Raw genomic sequence first — 24,680 nt, 5'->3', positions numbered from 1 at the left:
AGTCTCCATTTTGAAATTATCAAGTGACTATAAATACAACTGAGCACCCAGCAAGCTGTGAGACAATCTTAAAAAGCAAGATTATGAAACACATGCTGAGACATCTTATATTTATTGACAGATTTATGTTCACAAGCACTTTGTAGTGAGAGCACACTTCAGTAACCCATCACCTTAAATACACTGAGATAAGATCATGTTAACTACCAGTGGGAGGAAAGAGACTGTGCTTTTTTGGTAAACTGATGAATCAGAAAAGCTCCGAAGACAAAATCCATTAAAACACTATTTTGAAAAATGAACTGGAGTTCTGACTTTACTTGGCACAATCTGCTAGAAAGAATAAAATGGGGACTGCTTCACGCCCCACCCCCAATTTTTTAAGGTGTATTTTACGGGCAACGTCAGGTTTTCAACACCTTGTGGCACATGAACATTTCAAAGATGTTAAGAGTTTTCATAGGGGCCATATTCTTCACAATCTTCTGCTAATCTACACACGGACATTGCTGTATGTAGGGCAAGAAGGAACCATCAAGTAACTAAACCAACACCATGTCAACACGTAAACACGTACAAATTCTCTACGAGTTTACTGATTAAGTTGTAAGAATTCCTAAGCAGCTCTGTGTTAAGATTCAGTGTCCATTAAGCAGTTTACTGTGTCTCACCAACCTGTTCACAGTGAAGAAGTCACTGTCACTTCTGTGTCTTTTGCCATAACAACTAGATTGCCCAGGTTGGGCCACAGTATCTAGATGCACTGCATTGCAGGGGAGAAATAACAAAAGAACTGGATAGAAAATACTTGTGTTTCAGCAGATACGCGTATGTAGAAATAGGAGTATCTATTGTAATATGGATACTGGTTTGTATACAATTTTCACTCAAGGTTAGGGAAAAATGCTACTGCAATCTGCCACACCACTGTTTCACAGCTCCTACCTGAATTCTGTGAACAGTCTGTCACGTCGAGGACAGAGGTGATGGTATGTTTTCCAGTTTTCATTTGGATTAGGAACACCTGATTACAGATGCCATACCACTGCTCCACAGTTCTGCTCTGCGTTACAGAAGAGTCAATGTTACTGAAATATCTTTCATCAGTACTTCAGTATTCTGCCCATGCACTGGCATGATGTACTCAACACGAGAGAAAGGTAAACATGAGGTACCTTCCCCACCGGGGAGCTATCTCACAAGCAACTTTCAGATGAAAATTTTAAAGCTATCAATCAGAATTAAAACATGAAAGCTTAATACTGGGAAGAGAATTTATCATAAGGAGACTGGTCAAGATTACTTGTTAAATATCAAGCAGTTACCTGACTGCATGAGTAGATGTAACAGGAGCTGGTAAAGCTCACTGTGGCATAGAGGTGAAAAAACAAAAGCAACACCAAAGAGCAAAGGAAGGGAAGAACTGATTTAAGAGAGAATAAAAACCAGAGCAGAAGATCATGGTCTAAGGTAAAGAACGAAAAACCCCAAAAGATCATAAGATACATCCTGGTTAAAGCAGTAACTATTTTCAGAACAAATGTTAGATACCAGAGACATAAGACCTACCATGTACTTGGAAGAATGGGACCCTTATGCAGGGTAATAAAACAAAACCCCCCACTTAATAGTGGGAATAAACACCCCACCCCCCCTAAACCAACAATTAAATCTACTAGGATGCAAAACATTCTCCTTGAAAGTGCTCAAAATAGTGTAAACAAAACACCGTATGCTATATATATACACATATATGCTGCACAGAGAGGGTTAATATGACCTCATGTTTTTAATAGCATGGTTTACTCTTTGGCACATCAGCATTAGAACCAGAACATCCTGAAATTATAGTTTTTTGCCACAGAAACACATAACAATTTCAAATGCCTGCAGCTCTAATGTTATACCAATGGAATGCAGATTGTTGAATGCACTGTATAACTGTATAGCAGCAGTGCAGACACTGAAAGCCATGATATCTAAACCAGTTTGAAGTGGTTTTTTTCTTTTTTGCCCTGTATGTTCTCCAGTCCCCTTCATAATGATTCAAATGCTGTTTCTGCAATAAGCAACTCAAGCATCTGTCTGACTTGAATACGACATCAATAAGTACAGAGGAGGCAGACAAAAATGCCTAACGATAGAAAAACAGAGAAGGAAAATAAAACCCATTGCCTAAATAGAAAGTTTTACTAACGTAACTTTGTTTAGTTATATTTAGTTGCACTGCATCAAATTAGGTGAACTGTGTCTTTTGATGAAGTTTAAGTAATTGAACATGATCTTCCTTTTATTTAAACTGATTTGAGGAATTTGCACTTTAGAAAATAAAAAAAAGGGTAGCTTTAATGACTGCATGCATGTTTTTATTGCTTTAATTAGTAGCCATTATAAACACTAATTAATGATATGAATGGAGTCAAGAAAAGGAAGAAGTGCAAAAAGCCAGAGCTGGACAAGAGAGGGGGGAAAAAAGAAAAAGGAAAAATTAATTATATAGATTAGAACTTCACATGGAGTGCCCTTTTAATTTCTGCCTTATAAGACAAATCAAACAGCAACAAAACGAATAAGCCAGACATCTGCTATAGAAAGACAGTAAAACAACTAACTAGATATTTGTGGGCAACCAATTTATCCTTCCTGCAGCTAAAGTTTTCTAAGCATTTAAATAAACAAGCAACTATTAATACTGTAATATGTGCTGGCAGAAAATCAGGAAACAAATACAGTAACAAAGGAATCAAATGGTGTGCAAACAAATAAGAAAATAATTGTGAGCGAGATTTCAACAGAGAGCTATGATGAAATATGACACACAGAGCCAGAAATAAAAGCACACATTGTCAAAAAAAAAGTAAGAGCTGGAAGTAACAAATGAAGGCAAAAGAAACCTACTCCTTTTAAATGCATGAAACAGAAGAAAATGGGGTGACTCCTGAAGAGCCACTATTTTTTGCAAAGTCAAGTCCAGGGATTATAACATAGTGAATATTCCCTTTAGATTTAAAAATGACCTTTCAAGGAAAATTAAATGTGTTTATTTGACCAATGGCAGTTTAAAGATGTGTGCTTTCTGCCTGGTTTGGAGCGTGTGCTCTGAGGCAGAGGACATACATACAATAAGGGCTGACTTAAGCAATCTGGTTTGAAAACAGTCAACACAAAAATGTCCACTGAGACACAATGGTCAGATACTTTCACCTTTAAAACTTCCTCTTCTGTTAAACTGAAAACAGAGTTTCTTTTTACAAAGTATGACTGGGGTTTTTTACATCACAAATACAAAGTGTATGCAACGCACATGGCAGAAAATCTATTAGGCAGCGTTGCTGGAATGAAACTAAGTGAAATTTGGTAGTTTCTTACAACAGTCACAACACAAGGTCCTTTGCTAACGGGCAAAAAGGTGGAACTGTACTAACCAACCCTCACCTGGGACAAACAGAGAGTTGATAAGGTCATGAAAGATTCTGAGAGACTATAAAAGGGGTTTTTTTCCATTTTTAGTGTAACATAATTTTTGTCTATTGCAGCAAGCATTACTCTCAATGATTACTGCTAGTAGCCTTAGCATTTGGGGTGAGAGGAGATGTCACTACACCTCAGTATTAAAATCACCTAGATCTGAGGGTACACACTGGAAAATCTAGACTTCTCATTTCAGCAAACCTACAGACTAAATGCATTGCCTTATTTTACTCTCAGAACATACTCGTTTTATCTGTTGGTCTAAAACGCCTTGTTTCTGTAGTTCCATGCAACACTGAAGCCCTATAAAATGAAATGGAGCACAAGTAACAGATTCCACATCCTGGATGTAGTAGCCTTTTCCTATGAAGCTATAACGCAATTTTATTACATGAATGAAAAACTAAGAAATTTGTATCAACCATCCTTACTTTCAATTACAAAGCCTGGTGGTATGTTGAGTGGCAGCATAAACTTTACTAGAATTTCCAGGTTGAATTTTTTATTTCTTATGGCCATTATGGTAAAGAGGAGAAGAAAAAAAAGTGCTAGCAGGCTTATCGGAAGCACTCAATGTTTTTAGACAGCATATAGTCCCACCTTCTATGATAAATCTACTAATACAAATCTGATTGTACAACAGAATATAACATTCACCATTAGCAACAGCTGAAGGGTCTTAGCTCCTGATGTGGAGTTAAGGCAGGGAGGAAACAAGTTCTCAGTGCTTTTGTGTAAATAGGATTTTGATGAAGGACTGAAATTGAAGAGTGGATTTCCTGACTTCTGAGTGCATGAAAGTTATCCTTTTTTTAAAGGAAAAAAAAACCAGACTGATGTTATATACCAAAACTTGCTACGTTTCCTCATCATACACTATTATAGATTTTGCTTTAAAATTACAACTATGAAAATTTTATCTATTTCTGTATTATCTTTTCAGAACCCTATCATTCATCCAGAAAATACAAAAAAATTGTACTATACACTACAAAAACCAGAAGACAAACGTTAGAGAACTCCTCCCATGCCTATACTGAATGTATTTTGTCTCTATAGTTTTATAATCAATACAATCTCTTGGGCCTCTCAGCTTTACAGTTAACGCAACATTTCATTAGATCATTTTTTTCTCAAGTGTTACAAGGAAAACCAATTAAACATCAAAAGATTCCTGCGTGCCACATCAAATTTACTACTCATTGGAACAGTATGCCTTATTTGCTAAATACGTGTTGACTTGGAAGTGGTCATGAACCACATTCTTAACTAATTACAGCAACTGCTACAAAATGCTGATTACTATTAAGAATCAGTAAGTTAAACTAAACACACCAATTACCATAGCCTTCACTTGCCAAGAGACACTATTCCATCAAAAGCACACTGCATAATTAAAACTTAAAAATACAGTGTTTATTCTGTCCTTAATCACTGCTTCTCCACTGCTACCCAAGAGATAGGAAATGCACTATTGTAACAACAAAAGTCTTGCACACTGGTTGGTTTCTGCAAACTACACACATCTTTATTGCAAAGAACGTTTTTCAAGTGAAGGTTGCACATAAATCATTGGACAAGGAGTAAGAACATTATGCTGGCAATGTTACTATGTCAGACAGTGAACACAGTGCATGATACCTCTCAGCAAGATTTATATTATGTTCTCTGTTTTGTTGTTTGTGGGATAATATCAAAAGATGCCTGGGCCTCAGCTTGGTGGTCAAAGGGATAACCTGTGTTAGCTGCTACAACTTGTAGCTGTATATATACTCTTCAACTCTGTCCGTATGGCTGAATGGATAGTCTGTCTGCTTTAACTGAAATAAATTAATAAAACAGTCAAAAAAATCTGTTTTCAGCATAGTTTTTAATCAGTGTCAACTACTGGTGATATTGCAGTCAGGTAGGTTTGGGGTTCATTTTTCTAAGAGAGCAAAAAACATCAAAGTTGGTGTGTTGTTTTTTTTAATCTGAACATCAAATATACGGATACAAGCACAAAGAAAAAATTACATCATTTTCCTCAGATTCTTTCGTAATTTCATTGTAGCAATATTAAAGACTCAGAAAAGCTGGTTAACCCACTTCCATTACATTTAAAATGGTTTATCCTGTAAACTCTCAGGACTTGGTGTCATTTTATTAACTGGGATAAAAATGTAGTCGTAAACACTATATCAGGAAGTAAAAACTTTCATGATCTAGCAACTACGTAACAAAATTAATCCTTTAAAATCTACCAAAAGAAGCTAAAAATAAAACTAGATATAAATTCAAGTTTTAGACTGTGGTCAATTGAGGTCTAGACAAAACCCTATGTTTGTTCATTGCCTAGTCTCCAGTCTGCTCCAAGTTTGAAAAGGTAATTGAACTCAGTCTGTAATTACTGGATTAGATACAGATGGGCTCTGTACATTTCAGGGGAGGAAAGAACTGTTTTGATTCATTTTATGATTGCCTGTAAGGTCAAACTTTTCAAAATGTACTTTCATCTGTTAAATGGTTTCTTAAAGTCCCAGGGGGACATCTTCAATAACTGATGTTTTAAGCAATTTGGGTCTATCAGATCCTGTCTTTGAATGTAATATGCTGTCCATTTTCCAGAATTATATATGTGCATGTAGGTTAATTGCTACAACTCGTACATATTTTCAAAACTACACCTCATTGAATACTCACAAGTTTTGCCCAAAAACTGTTATGCATAAATATTTGTAGAATTATTTTGATGTAGGGTACAGAATACATAGGGAAATATGAAGAAATAACACAGATTAGACATGTCCTTACTCATAATTCCTCCCCATTTGTCAGAAGTTTCTGAGAATGTTCTCTAAGGACCCAATTCAACAATGTATGAATAGTGCCAACAAATTCTGTTCACTTCTTACAAAGCAAAAAAAAAAAAGCAACGTATTGAAAAAAAAAAAAAAAAGTCCTAAAAAGCACTTAAGAGACTTCTCTTTTGGTACTGTCTTATTTGAGCCTTCATCCTCACTCTCAAATCACAAGATAAATTACGGAACAAACAAGAAGCATTAAACTTTCACTCTGCTAAGAATTCTTTACAAGAGCTTTTCCCCAATTAAATCAACCATAACTCTGCAGCCTGTTTCAGTACAACCAGGATTTCATCTTGCAGCTTAAAATGTCTTGTTTAGTTAAAAGTTCACATGCTCCATGGAGGATATCTAGTTCTGCTCTCAGTTAGGGACTCTCAGAGCTACCGTAATAGCAATTTAAAGCAGAAAACTCACCATGCAATCAGAAGGCAATATAATAGTTCAGTTCATAAAAGAGGTAGGAAACTTAATTCCAAACAACTTACTATTCAAGAATTTCAGTTTATTTGCATTACAACAATCTCCTTGCTTATAAAATTCCAATAAGAAAGTGGGTTTTGTTACAACATATATTTGTGTTTAATCAACAATATCTCACTGACAACAGCCTCAGTCAAAGAGTTATCCTTGTAGGATCAAACACCTATACAGTTGTTCTGCCACAGTTTTAATATTTAAGCACCAGTAATAAGGATAATAGGAAATACATTAATATAATCTCCCCCTGTCTCCCAAGTGTGCTAATGAAAGAGGCTTAAGAGCATAGCAAGTTCTCTTGCGCAATTTCCATGATTAACATTTTATTCATATTATTTCCAAGTCCTCCACAAAAGGGACAAAACCTTAAGTCAGAACCAACCACCACAAAGCCCCAGCAGAAAGATGCATGATAATAACTGTTATTTGTATGCCTGCTTTGACAGAAGATTGTACCTATCATCAGGCTGTGTACTACAACTTACAAGTCTCACTGAAAGAAGAAACTTCTCCCATTGTATTTTAAGAACTGATTGATACAAATTGGTATGTTCAAAATAGTTCAATCCATAAAATGCCTGCAAACAAATCATGGGGCTTTGTAATAGTAGCCCTTTTTTAAATGACAAAGCATCAGTAACAACCATGTATAAACAAAAAAAAAAATGGTCTTTGAAGTAAACTTCTGATTCTTATTAGTGTCCAAAAACAAGCACACAAATTTACTCAAAAGATACAAATCCATGTAATATTTGCATTATCTTCCTTCCCATATCTCTAATGGATGCTTTTAAATGTATTTCTTTGAAATTGAATACTCAAATTAGAATTTTTCATAGGGTACATATGCTTAATTCAGTAAAATAAGACTTGATCTTAACCAGTTATACAGAAAAGGCTTCTTCTCATTCACTACAGGCAAAGAAAATCTACATGCCTTATTTCCCTACAAAATAAAATTATAGTAAGTATTTCAAGTGTATTGTGTGAACCCACAAACCACTCCTAAAACTACTGTTATTTTTCAGACAATAAATTGTGAAGAAGTGGCAAAGTAACAGTTAGACCACAGCACTGTGCATTCTGTATACCACATCACAGAAGCAAACAAGATATAAAAAGTTATACTAGGTCACATTTTAGACCAACTAATTAACTCTTCGATATTTTTTCCCTTTTTTCTTCACCTTCATATTTTGATTATCTCTAAGAAGTATTTTCCTCTATTTGCTGTATGGTCCTTTACATCATATTCAAAGCCCATAAGAAACAGTATCTGATCTCTTAAGTATTTCCCTTCTATACTTTAAAGGGTTCCACAGTGAGCTAAAATTCTTAGGAATTAGAAACAACAACATTAACAGAAATAAAGTGTATTCTTACAATAAGCTCGTCTCACATTATGGTGTATTGTGTCTTTACACAAATTTTAAAAGACAAAGGACGTACTCAATTCACACACATGAAACTGAGTCAGTATGCAGACTACAGAAATGTAGTAGTATTTAATCAATGAATACCTCACATTGGTTAATGACTTTAAAAAGTCTTTTAAAAAATTCTTTAAAAAACACACCATACAGCTCATTTAACTGTCTTTGTACATCCATTCGTCCTCCAAAATTTGTGAGGAAGAAATCAGAAAAAAACCTCCTATCCATTAAAAAGTGGTTGCTTACTTCATGGTAAGTAACTTATGTGGTACATCATTAGATTAAGCACCCTGTGAAGTCAATATGACTGTTTTATTTTAGAAATATGTTAACACATTGTTTCCTGGAAGATCATTTATTATTAAAAATGAAGACAGAACATTCATACATTCACACAGTCTAAGGTCAGATTGATCAGAGTCATAGGTCACTAGAGCAGTAGTCTGGGATTTGGAAAACCAGTATCCAACTCTTTGCTTTGGTATGAAGCAGTGTCCCATATGTAAAAAGGAATTCCTGAGTCATCCCTACGCATTAACTCCTGCATTACTTGTTGAGTCTCGTATGTATTTTGGAACACATGCACTTGACTTAAGAGATTTCAAGTGATACAGAATCTACCAAATCAAGGATCAGCTGAATCTCACCACAAATAATGTGTACTTTTTTCAGCACTTTATCATCTTCTTGCTTTTTCACAAATTGGAGACTTTTTCTTGTGATCATGTCCCCTAACAAAATAGGATGAAAAAATTCACACCACAAAGCAGATTTTTCAGTTTTTAGATTTTTTTTAGCACTTTTACATAAAAAAAACAAACAAAACAACCTACTACCACCACATTTCAGAAAAAGGTTGACATCAGAACCGGATACAACATTTTGTCATTTTAGTATGTTTTTCCTTTAATTGATAATTCCTCTATGTTTCATTAAAACTTCCATCTTTTAAAAACTGACAAGTTTCTTTATTTTGGTATTGGCTCCTAGGTGCAGTACTTACTAGGAGCTGAAGAGGCCAATTATGCCCTGCCATATCCACAACCAGAATCAATACATGCCCTACTTACACATGCAAAGGTACTATCATGCTCAAGAATCTTTGCATATGTAGTAAGTTTTCTATATAGCTGAATGAGCTATGACTTAATTTAAGCCTACAGAAAGGATCACTTTCACTTTAGTATCACAGCAGAAACTACAGTATACATCACACTGTCCAGCTGAATCGACCTGAAGAAAATAATACAGAACAAAGACAACTGAAGAAAGCAGAATTTAAAATTAATCAAAAATTTGTAGCTGTCACTTGAAAATGGGTATGCAACAAGGTTCTGAAAGAATACCCCAAGAACACACACATCTGTTTAATATTACAAGCCAACTGTCAACATCCTAAGTGAAGTTTTAATTTAATATTTTTTCTTTCTTGATGTTTTACCTTTAGCGAATGCCTCATGAGAGTATCAGCTTTCTATAAAAAAACTGTTAAATATAAAGAAATGTTATTGTAACATGTTTATAAAATCATAGTTCGAGAACTTTTTATTTTTCTAAAGCCTGACCACAACTTAATTATCTGCAGGACATTCCAAGCTTACAATTGCAAGCTCCAGTTCCCAAGCAATTTTCAACAATATCTACTGTACAGGACATACAGTATTGCAAATACCACAACATGGTACTGTTTCCAAAAGTCAGCATTAGAGCCTTTAGACATGGTTTTTATTTTCAGTAAATATTTGCCTCCCTACTAATCATTAAATGGTTTTCATCACCATTACATGTTTGTCTTTCACACGTCATTTTGCTATCACCATTTATTTTTAATATAAATGAACTCATTATAAAAAGGACAGATATAATGTATAACATGCCTTAAGTTATACATAGTGTTGTAAGAGTAAGCAGTATGTTCCTCTACATCTCACACAATGTTTTGCTTCTTTTCCAGGAAAGGGCAAGAGTAAAGGCAAGAAAAAAATTAAAATGGAGATAGGTGGGGGTGGAAATGAGACCATTAGCTCAGCCAAAACATCTCAAAGGAAAGCTGGAATTTCTCTAAGAGACATCTCAAAAAAAATGGAAATTCAAAATTTTCTACTTCGTAAGAACATCCAAACCACCTGAAAATAGGAGAAAAAACCACCCACAAACAAAAACCCAACAAAAAACCATGATGCAATTGCATCTATATTTTACACATGTAAATCTGAAAACCAGCAGATGATGCAACACTTCTAGAACTACTCAGAACTCACAAAGCATATTTTCCTCCCCAAAATACCAGTGCTCCTTAGAACACCTTGGTTTCAGCACACTGCTGAAAAACTCCCCTGTCTTCCTTCCCCTTTAAGCGACTTTTCCCTTCTCTGGAGGCTGAGGACTCTTGACTACTTGGCAGTCCCCCGCACACTGCTGCCATGGAGCCAGTGGGTGAGGAGTCCCCACCACATCCATGGTGGGCTGCTGTGCAACCTGGTGGTCCATTCTCAGCTCCTCTTTTACCTGCCAGGCCCTAGATATGTATTTTACTCCAGAAACCCTCACAAATCCTGCAGCAAGATTATTTCTGATCTTCTAAATGTAGTGATATTTTACTTTCACCTGGTCTAAACATTTGAGGACTTTTTTTTCCGAAAAAAAACCCCACAACACTGAATGACCATATTAGAATTCTAATTAGAATTCCACTCCATATTAGAGATCTAATAAATTTATCAGTCAAACCAAAACCCTTTCTCTTATTTTCAACCACAGAACCTCATAACATTTAAGAGCTTCTGGATATCCTCACAGAACCTCCACTGATGTTCACTTGAAACCCATTTCATATTTGCTACCCAACTGAGGCAGGGAGAGGTTGCATCTTGTACTACAGAAATGAAATATTCAATTCAGAATCAGTGAGATTACATCCACATTCAAAGTTGTTTAAAATTCAACTAAAAAAGGAAATATCCAGTCAAGCAGTGTATTAATAATGGAAAAGCAAGGACCGAAAAGAAGCAGGATTACATTTAACTGTATCTGGGTTTTGGTTTGTTTGTTTTGTTTTTCAAATGCTGGACAATACCTACATAAATGGAAGAGATTTAAATTTGAGCAGATGCAGTACATCCACTTCTCTATTGCTCTCACCACCCTCCATGAAAAGGAAAGGCAGAGTCAGAATGAAAAGGTAAAAAGGGACAACAAACACCTCAAGGCTGGTACCTGATGACCAATAAAATATCTTTTTTTGGCAGACAGAAAGCTTTGCCACACCACCCTGAAGTCAGGAAACCTTTATTTTGAAGAAAGCACCCATCATTTAAAATTCTATGCAATTATAATATGTAATATTTTCAACACTAAAGAACATTTTCCCAAAATTGCTGGAAATTATTCATAGCTCCAGTTTTCACCCTTTAATTGCTTTCACTGCTGAAGCTATCATACTAGGTTTTAATATTTGCCCGTCTGAAAAAAATATTTCAAAGACAGAGCATATAATTACATAACCTTGCACTGTAAAATTATATCCTTTTGTCTGTGGTGACACACACAGAAACTTAATCCACTCATTACCAAAAATCACAAGGAATCAGCTCAGCGTTAAGCAATAACTAATCATGATGACCAAACCCAGCCCCAATTAGCAAGAACATGTGTCAGTGCTACTCACTGAAAGCAGTGATTGGTAATTGATTTTTGTGAGAATCTGCAAAATCTTTATGCTTTGAAATAGCTGTTCTCTGAAATTAGGTTTAAACTTTTTTTTGCTGATCACATCCTAAATTACAATTTTTCCACATTTTATTAATATTCCGATATACTTCAGAGCTCAAAGCTGTAACGTGTGATCACTCAGAAATTCTGTTTGCTAATTGCCACAGAGAAGAAAACATCTTAGTCCAAGTCTAGATTTAGCAGAAGCTAACAAAAATAGTACTTTTCAAGTGTACAAGAACAGCCCTTTTACCTAACTTATCAAGCAGGAAACAGCATCCACACAGAAAATGAGAACTGCAGGATGCTGGGAAGAGTCACAGGTAAGTTCTTCTCTCCACCAAACTTGTCCTGTTTTCAAAAATGAGAGGGAGGAGGAGTATCGGAACCTTAAAGTTACTAACTTCCAGAAAAAATCAGCTTTGTTTTGGCCTCACTGCTAACACCTGGAAAAATAAATGCCAACAGTTAAATCTCTAACAAATCACATTGATATTCTTTTAAGTCTGTTTATGTTCATTTCTGTCCCAAATAAGAGATTATGTTTTAAAAAAATATAAATACAGAGCTCAAGGCTTCTAGTGATGACAGTGTATCAAAGTACTCAAAATAATAAGCTGTTCTTGCTCCAAAATCTTTTGATGAAGAACTCAGAGAAACAATAAAAAGCATGAATGCAGCGATTAAATTCACTAGCATGTAAGTATTACGTTTCACTCTCGCTCTTCCTTCTTCCATTTCCCTTCCTTTCTTTCCTAGTTGGATGTAGTCTATCATAACCTCCGTATCATTCACTGGTATTAATTTTTCTTTTTTATGCATATTTCTACCTCTCATGTTAAGACTGTCTATTCTGCAACCTACATCATTCTGTTTTCTTCCAGCTAAGCCTGCTCACTTTGTTAACAGTCTTTCTGTTCCATTGCATCTCTGCAGCTTTTCAGATGCCACAGGACCCATCACGCTGCCGCTAGCCCACCTTTCTCCTTCTTCAGATGTCATACCGATATAACCTCTGCTTGAGAAAAGGAGGCTAAATATGATAAACCTCAGCTTTCTTCTGCTTCCATATGCACCACAAACTTCAACAAATTTTATGTTTTGTGGCAAGATGACAAATCAAGAACTCACATGAAGTGTCAGTTTAATGGACAACCATAGTCAGGAAAGAGTATGTAGTGACCAGCTACATGATATAACAATTCCTCCAACAACTGTAAGTCAGGGAAGAACCTCCCACAACTTGGAAGGAGGTGAGGTGGAGGAGGAACACAACATCCTCAAAACAGGAATTTCAGCCTTAGAGACTTCTGGACTCCTCAAGCACCGCATGAGGTTCAGTTACTCAAAACAAAATTAATAGGCAACTAAGGAAAGTCATCTCTCAAGCCAACTTTCAATCCTGCTGTTCAGTTATGTTCAGAAAATAATTCCCATGGAGTTAAGAATGTACTTTAAAACAAACAAACAAAGCAGGGGGGACAGCAACAGACATTTGCACAGACATTTCCCAAAATGTAAGAGTTCATAACTCTTCCCCCAAGACCAACCTACATGCTCACCACTGTTACGGATGTGAGTTTTGCTAAAACCCAAAGCATCACATGGGGAACATTAGGGATTTGGTATTTAATCCTATTGCATTAAACAAGGTCAGCATTTCACTCGTCTCCAAAAATCTTCTAAAAATTTTTAAAAACAGTCTTGCCTCTGCTATTTCCTTAAAGAGTCTTTTTCTGTATTTCTCCTCTACTAATTACAATTATCAACTTCTTTCCTTTCCATCTCTCAGGCTAAATTTCTTCTCTAAAAAGGATGAAGGAAATGAGGAGTAAAAACAATAAATGCTCATAATAAAAACCTAACATTAACCATAATTTGCAGAGGGGAAGAGACAAACCTGAAATATTAAGAAAGCAGTATACTGTAAATCCCCATTTGAAAAGTATAATTTAGAATTGTATTTTCTGCCTAGAACATGGGGGAAGGAAACCCACGTGCATGTAAATGACTACAACATGCAGCACCATCGATGAACTTTGAGGAAAAAAGTGACTGTTCATAACTGTACATGGAAGAAGTCAAAATTAATTCTAATGACCTCAGCTATGGGCCCAATTTCTTAGAACTTACCTCTCATTAAAAGTTAAGAAGTGAACTATCACTTGCTGTCCAAAATTTGGCACAGTCGTTAATTTCTAATAAAGACTATAATTGGCTATACCATAAGCAGTATATATTTCCCTTGCATCCAAATATTCTCTCACAGGAGTTATTCTTATGTAATCATTAGAGTCAAAATGATTGTATAAACTAAGCTTAGTAAATCAGGTTATAATTTTTTAGTTTGAGTATAAAACCAAAAACATCAAAGCATACCATTTTAACCACTTCTAGCCACTTCCCTCATAGCACTGGTTAGTACCAGCTACTCAACTACAACAGAAGTAAGTTTACTACGTGACTATGCAGTCTGATGCACTGCTTGTGTTCTGCCATGGACTTCAACGGTACCACTCTCAGATATGGAATTTTTCAGATTAATCCCCATTCAGGTCTATTCTAGACCTATCAAATACATGTCCCATCTTATAAAAAGTTAATATAGCAAGGTGGCTATTTCACTATTTTGAATATTTCTTGGTCTTTTAAAAAGCTTAGATATAATTTGATATGTTCTGGAGACACCAACCTGAACCTGACTCAGAACCAGCAGCATAGTAATTTTTGTCATATTCCAACAAAACATTTAATACTTGGAATTTTTATTTTCATATAACTTTTACTTTTTGAACAGGGACCGTGTTACTCCCTGCATCAGCAGATCAGTACCAGTCTACTACCAAAGCTACTATTCATCTGAAAGTAGGCAGTGGAAAAGCTTGTGACCTCCCAATCTGCAAGCCGACTCTTTTTTCTTATGATACTAAAACGTAATAAGCACAAGGAATTCTCTGTTTGAAGTCCAGATCTAATAATCTACTAAAGTTTTCCAAACATTTTTTGATTTGTAAACCCCTAGAATTTTTCCAGTGACTGTGCAGACTTGCCTTTATTAGTGCTGTGTACTAGCTACTGATTATATACTGTAACCAGACCTGTTACACAATTTCAGTGGCTGAATTTAATTCTTAGTACCTCTTCAAACAATCCTGAATAGTCTGAAAGGGATCAGAAAGCATGTATGTTTAAAACCACCCACTTTCAATTTTACTATGTCAATAATTATGTTATGCTGTTCAAGGTGGTCCTATATGGTCAGTCTGGGGGACCCAGCTACTGGTTTGGGCATTCCCCATGCTTTTTTTAGGCTTTATTAATGCAGCGACAGTGGCAATGATTAAGCCACTGTGAACACCGTACACAAACACACCTACCCCTTTTTTCTCCTGTGAGAATATTCTAAATACAAAACTGCCAAGATGTGCAGGAAGATCCCATGTTTGGGACCAAAGACAAAACATCAGCTCTCCACCTCTTCTAATAGCAATGCTATTTTGAATTATCCCATGGGCTGCATCCAAACAATGAGATACGTTGGACTTACGCAGGTATGCATGAAAAGCTGTTTTACTAAGAATATGTGAAATTAAAAACAAACAAACAAAACAACCACAACAACAAAAAAGCAAATCAAAAAACCCACCGCTAACCTATGAGTACCCAGAGCAGTACACTATGAAAGTCAGGTGGCCTTGCAATTAAAAGGTTTGCTCAAAATTTATATTCCATGTCATTTGTTCTGGCTTTCATAAGACCTAGTTTCAGAGTCAAGTTTTATGTGGGGATTTTTCCTCCTCGTTACATATTTGTACAGAGCAGCTGAACATATTTTTGATGTGACTATTGGCCTATCATACCAATTTTTTTTAAGAATCAGTTAATCATTCTACAGAATCCATACACAGAATTTATATGAATAACAGATGTTGTAGCCTCATGAATCTGGCATCCTTATGCGTTCAACAGCTTCAAACACTGACATTTGATCATTCTGAAATTTTGCATTTAACCTTTCAAATTTTCCGTTCTCAAGGATATGTTTTCAGATATGTCTGGTATTGCTTTTGAAGAATTATGCTCCAACACTTAATTTTTTAGCTTTTTCCAAAGCCTTAAAGAAGAAGAGAATCTCCCTTGCAAAACACAAATTTTCATTCATGGCTGCAGTCAAGCCCACCATGAAATTCTGCTTGGTCATTAATTTATGTTTATTTCTGTCAATAGGCTGTGTCAGCCCTGATTCCATTTCTCCAACACATACTGGACAGTCAGCAATGATAAAAAATTCTCATTCCTTCCATATTTTCAAATAACTAAGAAAGAAGCATTATTTGACAGATGATATTCCCAATCGCTCTTACTTGTCATAAAAAAGTAACAAGAAAGGCTTAGTCAGATTTCCTAAGACTGTCCTAAAACAGAAGTTCAAGTCCCAAACGCCTTTCAAAACTGATCATCTTTGAAAATGTCCGAAACTGCAGGTTTAAGACCACAGTGAATCTCTGAACAAATGTCACATAAACTGGGCCTATGCTATAGCTGAACTGCTTATGTTTGTGACTGAACACTTACTTCACACACAATTTTTTAAAAATATTTTTGCTCTAATCCCTAACATTCTTCAATCACTTAGCACATTAACTCACCTTAATCTCCAATCTGATACCTTACCAAAAAACTAATGGTTTGTGTGGCAAGGCTGGGGGGGCTACAGGGTGGCTTCTGTGAGAAGTTGCTAGAAGCCTTACCTATGTCCGACAGAGCCAACGCCAGCCAGCTCCAGGATGGACCCGCCGCTGGGCAAGGCCGAGCCCATCAGTGACAGTGGCAGTGCCTCTGGGATAGCAAATTTAAGAATGGAGGGGGAGGGCGGAAATTTTGCACAAAAAAAAACCGCAGTGGAAGAGAGGAGTGAGCAGGTGTGCGAGCAGCAGCCCCGCAGACACCCGGTGGGTGCAGGCAGGGCCGGAGGGGCTCCAGGCGCCGGAGCAGAGGTTCCCCCCAGCCCGCGGTGAAGGCCGCGGCGCGGCCGGCTGTGCCCTCAGCCCATGGAGCCCGCGGGGAGCAGGGACCCACCGGCCGCCCGGGCAGGGCCCCAGGCCGGGGCAGGGGGTGCCCAAGGAGGCTGCGCCCCCGGGGGGGGGCGGGCTGGGGCATGGGCAGCGTGTGGGGACCCTCCCCCTGGGGGGAAGGGGCGGCAGGGGCAGCTGTGAGGGACTGACCCCAGCCCCATTCCCGGTCCCCTGTGCCGCTCGGGGGGAGCAGGGAGAGACATCGGGAGTGAGGCTGAGCCCGGGAACACAGGGTGGGGTGGGGGAAGGTGGTTTAAGATTTGGTTTTGTTTACTCATTATTCTAATATGATTGGCAATAAATTAAATTTTCCCCAAATCGAGTCTGTTTTGCCCATAACAGCAATTAGCAAGTGATCTCTCCCTGCCCTTACCTTGACCCACGGGCCTTTCACTGTATTCCCTCCCCCCTGCCCAGCTGAGGCGGGCAGTGACAGAGCTGCTCTGGTGGGCACCTGGTGTCCAGCCAGGGTCAACCCACCAGAGCTAGGTAAGTCTGCACAAGCTGAAACACAAGCTTTTGTATCACTGTATACTACAATTTAAATAGCCGTGTCACTGTAAAAGTTTAAGGGAAAAAAAACGCTGCTTTTGTTTTAATTGACCAAAAAGCTCTAACATATACATAATGAATCCTGACAGTCTTCTATGAATTGCAAGCAATGGAAAGTCTGTCACTGTTACTATAGCTTTCTTGTAGGGAATCCCTCAACAATCATTTCTTACTTGGTCCTAGTCAATATGCAACTGGTGAACAGGTGGAGAGATGCCAAAAACATTCACCATACAGACAGCATTAGTCATTTTTCATTACATATCAGACAACGCAATGGCTGTACAATGCAGCTGACAGACCAAAAAACCCAAACCAAATAAACAGTGATGGGTCAACGCTGGAGCAAAGAAAATCCTTTCAAAAGTTCATGGCCATTAACATTTGTCTTTGATTTAGAAGAGCATCCATAGGCAAACAGATTAGTTGTCACAATTTAACAGTATCACCAGCAACAGCAGTCTCTACAACTAACAGTACAATGGTTTGAGATAACCTCAAAACATCCTTGTGTTACCAACTTAATCTCAAACAAAAATACCTTCATCAGCTCTGCACAGACTACAGCAATACAGTACACCTGAGCATAAAAGTCAGCTTTGAAAAAATACAAATTAATACAGAATGTTGGAGCATGGTTTGTGACTAACGGAAATTACAAGAGCACACAAAATATATCCTCCCCCTTCTGAACCAGTTTCTCTACACAACACTGAGGCAAGTCAAAGCTCTTATATTCCACATTCTCTGTGCCTACTTTAATTCATCTAAAAAAATCATGTTAATTTTGAGAATGTAAAGCAGGACTTTATAAATGTAGCTCCCAGGTGCAATGAAACTCCACCATAAATTCAGAAGCTCACTGTGCAGACACAGAGCCTTCGTAGGAAAGAAAATTGAAATTCAACAGAAAATAAGAACTATTCCAACTTTGCCAGCCTCTTCTCCACATGCCATGGACCTTCAATCTTTCTTCTTAAAGACCCTTAGAGTCTGTCTACGAAGAAGACAAAAAAATAAAAAAAGCAAACATTCCCAAAGTCCTCATCAGATCCTATTGCAAAACTCATAGTTCTTCAGGGGAAAAAGAAGGAAGAAAATATGCTATGTATGACAAGAGAGTTACATCACTTAATACAGTTCAGCCAAGTGCTCAAAACACATTAATAATGTGATATAAAACCTCAGTGGGATGGGCTAGAAAGAAGAATTCTGATCCTACAGCTGTGTGGCTGCTACAGGCACAGCTGAGTGCCTGCCCAGCCCACACTCCAGCTGTGCTGCCGTCTGTTTGGACCAGGGCCGGCTACTGCTCCCGCAGCTTGGAGCGCAGCTGTGTCAGCACATCTCTGCCTGCAAGAAGCTAGGCAAACCCACCCAGAATATAATAACAAAAGGAGCAGGTCTGTGTGTAGACTGCCTATGTATTCCAATATTTGCATGTCAAATGGAGATCTTCAACTAAGGACTTGGTGTTTGTCTAGTTTGGAGAAAAGGAGGCTGAGAGGTGACCTCATTGCTCTCTACAGCATCATGAGGAGGTGAAGTGGAGAAGGAAGTGCTGATCTCTTCTCCCTGTTACCCAGTGATAGGACATGCGGAAATGGTTTAGAGCTGGGCCAGAGAAGGTTTAGACTCTACATTGGGAAGCATTTCTTTAGCAAGAGGGTGGCCAAACACTGGAACAGGCTTCCTAGAGAGGTGGTTGATGCCCCAAGCCTGTCAATGTTTAAGAGGCATTTGGACAATGCCCTTAACAACTTGCTTTAGCTTCTGGTCAGCCCTGAACTGGTCAGGCAGCTGGACTTGATGATCATTGTGGGTCACTTCCAACTGAACTATTCCATTCTGGAACCAAATACAGCATAATGAAAGTGGTGACTAGGTGTAGGTTTTTCAGAGTCTTCACTGTTATTCTATATGGATTCTGACCAGTATCTTTCACAAGTTTTAAAAACAAACTAGTTAACCATTTGTTATGTTTCTTAAACAATAAACAAAAGACCTATACATAGACATACAAGAATTCACTAGCTTTGGGGGAGCTTTTTGAAAAAGAAATGTTAAAGAACTAATGAATGTATCAAAGATTACATTTGCATGGTCTCGGCAGAAGCAGCTAAATTTTTAATTGTGAGGCTATGATAAATTATTTGAAAAAGAGTTTGGCATATACAATCAAACCAAACTGCATGTGGCTGAAACAAGCAATTAAAGTAATAATTTATTTTACTACAAAGCTTATTCTTCTAGCTGCAGTTTCAACGTTCTATTCATACGTTAAAATGCTGGTCTCTGGTCTAGCAGGTTGTTGGCTCCCCCTCAATCCTACTCATTGATCAGCATGTTGATAGAAATCATGTTCAGACCTGCTTCAGCACACATTTTAAGCCTTGGCTTCTTCTCCAAAGTCATTGTTTATGTAAGTACCACTAATTAAACCCATTCTCCCCCTCAGACAGACTGTTCAGCTCATCCACGTTGCCATTAGGTGTTTACTTCACTTGAAGCTCCTGCAATTAAAGAAGTTACTTTTATTCACATCTTTGTTGTTCTTTCTGTTGCCATGACAGTGCCCCAAGGAAACTCAGAAATGACAAGGAGCTCAAAAAGGAGACAGGGGCCAGCAGGAAACAGTAGCTGTGAATAGGGGAAAACAAAGGACTACAGTGGGAGGAAAAGGACGTAGCTATAGCACGCCATCGCTACACAGGACTATGGCTGGGCAATAAAAATATAAAGGTGCGGCTAGGCTTGAGTACAAACAATGACAGAACAGTCAGGGTTGGAAGGTGCCTCTGGAGATCATCTAGTCCAACCCCCTGCTAAAGCAGGTTCACCTAGAGCAGGTGGCACAGAATTGCTTTTGAACATATTCAGAAAAGGCAGCTCCACAACTTCTCTGGACAGCCTGTTCCAGTGCTCTGTCACCCCCAAAGTAAAGAAGTTCTTCCTCATATTCAGATGGAACTTCCCATGTTTCAGTTTGTGCCTGTTGCCCCCTGTCTGTCGCTGGGCACCACTGAAAAGCGCCTGGCCCCAGCCTCTTGACACTTGCCCTTAAGATATTCAAATACATTGGTAAAATCCCCTCTCAGTCTTCTCCAGACTTAATAGGGGCAGCTCTCTCAGCCTTTCCTCATAAGGGAGATGTTCCAGTCCCCTAATCATCTTCACAGCCCTCCACTGGACCTTAAGGAAGAAAACCAAAACTGGCAGAAAGCAAAAGCAATGTTGATGGTAGGAAGGGAAGAAAGAAAAACAGACTAGGATGAAGAAGTGGGTGTGAGCCTAGTCTAAGGTCGTAAATTGTTTGGAATAGAGACACTGAAACTGAGGAGAACCCAAAGTGCAGACAGAGACAGTACTGGTGGCAATGGGGTAAAAAGCTTCAGAGCGAATGACCAGAAGTCTGTGGCTGTAAGAGTATCTAGAATGTAACCTAAGAAAACCTCTGGTTTCCTCTTGCTCCCTCTGCTACCACAAACAACTGTGAAACACTTCAGCAAACCATCCAAACACTGTCTAGTGCTAAACCCTTAGAGGGCAACAACCTGCCCTCAGCATCAGCCCAAGTGCTAGAGTTCTGAATAGCAGATTTAAAAGTTACAGCCATGTTGACAACGCAGATAAATGTCAACATGATGCCCTGTGATAAAGTTTCAATCCTTTTTAGAATTCTAGGAATTCACTCACACAAAACTTGTGTTAAAAATTAAAAAGTCCACCCTGTTCTGGGGTAAGACTGAAGGAGTCTGTTCTCTCTAACACTGCAGAATGTGGAATATCTTTAGTCAAAATCAGGAGATGGGGGGTGGGGGGGAAGATAGATCTCATTGAAAAAGATCTTGAATGCTTGAATGTAGTTTTGTGGACTGTTCTGATCACTGCAGATAGATTCCTACCACAGAACTCGCAGTTGACAAATCACTTAAATCAGCTTTTTGTAATGGTTAATGATTATGTGTTCATTTAACAGGTACCCAACTTGCTACCCTCTGCTTAGGCCTCAAAGAAATCACTGAGTTACTGAACATCAAACATCAAGTGTTATAAAACACATTAATTTTTAAGTACTCATTCTCAGAACTGGGGAAAGTAGAATGAGCACAGAAATGTGACATTAATATCTGTGCTTGAAAACTAAATTAATCACAAGTTCGAAAATGACCGAACAAGGTCACTTGTGCATTCTTCATTTAGGCCTAAACTTGTATATGTGCTCTGTAAGCCTGTCTCCTCAAAAAGTGTACTGAGAAGTCTTTTTCCCCTAGTTTTTCAAAATATGGTCCAGTGCCTTATTAAACGTGATAATTCAAACCCTGCTTTGCTGTCAGACTTTTCCCCCTGCTTTTTACCTGCAACGTTTTTACAGCATGACTGAGGATTATTATTAATGCTCGTAAGCCTACAGCTCTGTAATTCCTCAACTTCTCGGTGCTTGCCTTTTCAAGTCTTAAAATGTTCCGATTACCCTTTCACGTGCCATTTGTACAGAACTGGCACTTCACAGCCATACCGCGTGACAGGGGAAAACAACAACACTAGAGACTTCGGTGCAACGTTACCGCCGCTTACGCTCGCGTTTGCTACGGAGGCGCCCTCTGACGTGGCACCGGCATGAGGAACCAGGCGTGTGAACGCAGGCACGGCCGCGGCACAGCCCCCAGGGACACCCGGGTCTGGGCGACCAGGAGCGCCAGTCCCCGCAGGCAGGGCCGCGGCCAGCGCCGCCCCCGGGGGTCCCTGCCTGCCCCGGCCGCCGAGCGGCCCACCCCCGGCCGGGCCGCGCCGAGGGGGCCGCGGGCGACAGGCGGGTCGGAGCCTCCCCCGGCCGCCACACCAGCCGCCGGGCTGCCGGCGCTCCCAGTCCACATCCGTGTGGGAAAGAGCTGCCCCGGGGTCGCTTGCGGGCGGCTCCGGGGCCCGGTCGCTCCCCCGGGCCTCTGGGGAGAGCTGGACGCGGCGGGCCGCCCCGAGGCGGGGGTGAGGGGGGCGGGCTGCCCGCGGCGGCGCCCGGGCGGAGCCGCTGACGGGGGGGCGCCGGGGAGCCCGGCTGCCGCGCGCCCTGTCCTCCCCCCGGGGCCCGGGTGCCCGCCGCCGCACTCACCACCTCCCGGGCCCGGCTGGTGAAGTCGCTCTTGCAGCGGGCGGCGCTCCGCTTCAGCAGCTCGTCCTTGGCGCTGTCACCCGCCGCCACTCCCAGCGCCTTGTTGCGGGTCTTCACCGTCTTCACGCTGGCCTTGAAGAGCAGGGTGATGTCCACCGCCATGGCGGCCCGCGCCCTCCGCCGCCGCCCGGTGCCGCCGCGCACTCTTCCCCGCGCAACGCGGCCCCGGCCGCCGCGTTCCGCCCAGCGTGGGCCGGCGGGCGGGGGAGGCCTCGTCGCCACGCCGCCTTCTCTGCGCGGCGGCGGGGCCGAGCTCCTCGTCAGCCCCCGCGGAGCCCGCCCGGGCCGCGGTGGGGCGCGCAGCGCCGGGCCCGGGCAGCCGGGGCGCGAGTTCGGGGGAAGCGCGTGGCTCCCGCCGCCGGAGCGCGGCTGCTGCCAGCGGGGGCCGGCGCCTCCCGCGTACGCGCCGCCGCGGGGCTGTGCGCGGCCCCTCCTGCCTCACCGCGGCTCTGCGGAACGCAGGTGCCGTTCCAGCCCAACTTGGCCGCCCAGACCACCCCCCCACGGCGCCGTCGCAGGTGTCGCCAGGTGGTGCTGTTACACGCAGTCTTCCGAGATTTTACATCGGCCGCTTAGCCACGGAAAGACACGTTAACTGGAGTTACTAATACATGTTAGCAGGTCTGCACCGGGGTGTGGGATTGGCGCTGGTGTGAGATTCCCGTGGGAAATGATGACACGTGTATGCCCCCTGGTCCCGTGTCCCCGAGCTGTATGGGTGGAGCAGCCTGGTTCACCTGGAGCATGCAGCCATGGTTGCTTCTCTGCTGAGGAGCTGGCCGGCGAGGCCCTCTGCTCTGCCACCCAGCCCGGGACAGTGTCACCCCGGTACCTGGGAGGTGTGTTAGGCGCCGTGGTTGGTGGCCGTGCGGATGCTGCACGAAGCTGTGTGAGATAGTCCGTGTGAGCAAGGGGGCTTCGCGGCCGTGTGCCCTGCAGGGGGCTGGCTTTGTGAAACTGCGTGGCACACGGAAAACTTTTGACCCTATAACCAGTGGTGATGTTACACACATATATAAGTGTGTATATATGTAACGTAGATGTATGCATATATATGTGTGTGTGTGTATATATATATATATATATATATATATATATATATATATATATGTATGGCATCTAATGCTCTGGGATCCAGCAGATACCATGCAGTTTTTAACTATCCTTTCACTGACCAGAAGCACGTTCCCCAAGACAGTCTCCAAAGAGCACAGTTTCAAAACCCTGCCTCTCCCCAGTGGGCTGGAACCGCAACTATTTTTCCTATCTACTCCAGAGTACCTGCTTTCTTCCCTTGCGGATTACTACTCTTCTTTCAGTTCATTTCTCATCAATTCAGCCTTAGCTGTACGTTAGTGGTTCCCTCATAGTTATATTGTGATTAGTATTCTTTCATACTTTGTTATTAATATTCTATTTAAAATTGTGTTTTTATTGTGGTACATACATTTGTATTTCTAATTAAAGGGACAGACTGTTTTAAGTCACTGTCCTCGGTGCTGGATTTACCGTGAAAATATATTTAAGGTATTAAAGAAGTGGACAATGATGGAAATTAAACTTTTCATTCCAGGAATGCCAGCAGTATTCAATTGAACTTTGAGCCAAATGCCTTTGCTCTTTCAAGATTAAGAAATTCAGTATAAAGATACTTTAGCAAAAGACTTATTTAACGGGGCTGTGTGGAATTTACACATAGTAAATCAGGTACTTTCAGGTGTGTTTCCTAAAACTGGTCATTTTCCTTTTCTTTGCATTACCAAAACCAAAGTAAACACACAATAAAATTCCAGGAATGTCACACTGACACCCTCATTCTGAAACTCCCTGGAGACACTTCTGAGACATGTTCACCAATGCTATGTGTTAAGGTAATTTTCATATGCTGTGGTTCTGCCATCCTTATGGCAACTAATGCCTCACTCTGCAAACACATTATTTCACA

The 24,680-nt window shown here is 40.2% G+C and overlaps 1 protein-coding gene across 1 annotated transcript in view; it reads right to left on the bottom strand.

The window, feature by feature from the left end:
- The window catches only part of STX18 (syntaxin 18), a 70,756-nt gene extending 47,533 nt beyond the window's left edge, over nt 1–23,223 (bottom strand). The window contains exon 1 of the mRNA XM_055795297.1: nt 22,676–23,223. Coding sequence (XP_055651272.1) covers nt 22,676–22,837 — 162 coding nt within the window. The 5' untranslated portion in view covers nt 22,838–23,223. The remainder of the gene's footprint in view (nt 1–22,675) is intronic.
- Between the last annotated feature and the right edge of the window lie 1,457 nt (nt 23,224–24,680).

This window comes from Falco peregrinus, chromosome 2 (assembly GCF_023634155.1).
Source record: "Falco peregrinus isolate bFalPer1 chromosome 2, bFalPer1.pri, whole genome shotgun sequence".
Classification (NCBI taxonomy): domain Eukaryota; kingdom Metazoa; phylum Chordata; class Aves; order Falconiformes; family Falconidae; genus Falco; species Falco peregrinus.
Note: the sequence above shows the minus strand (reverse complement) of the source record. Positions and strands in the feature narration are given on the sequence as shown.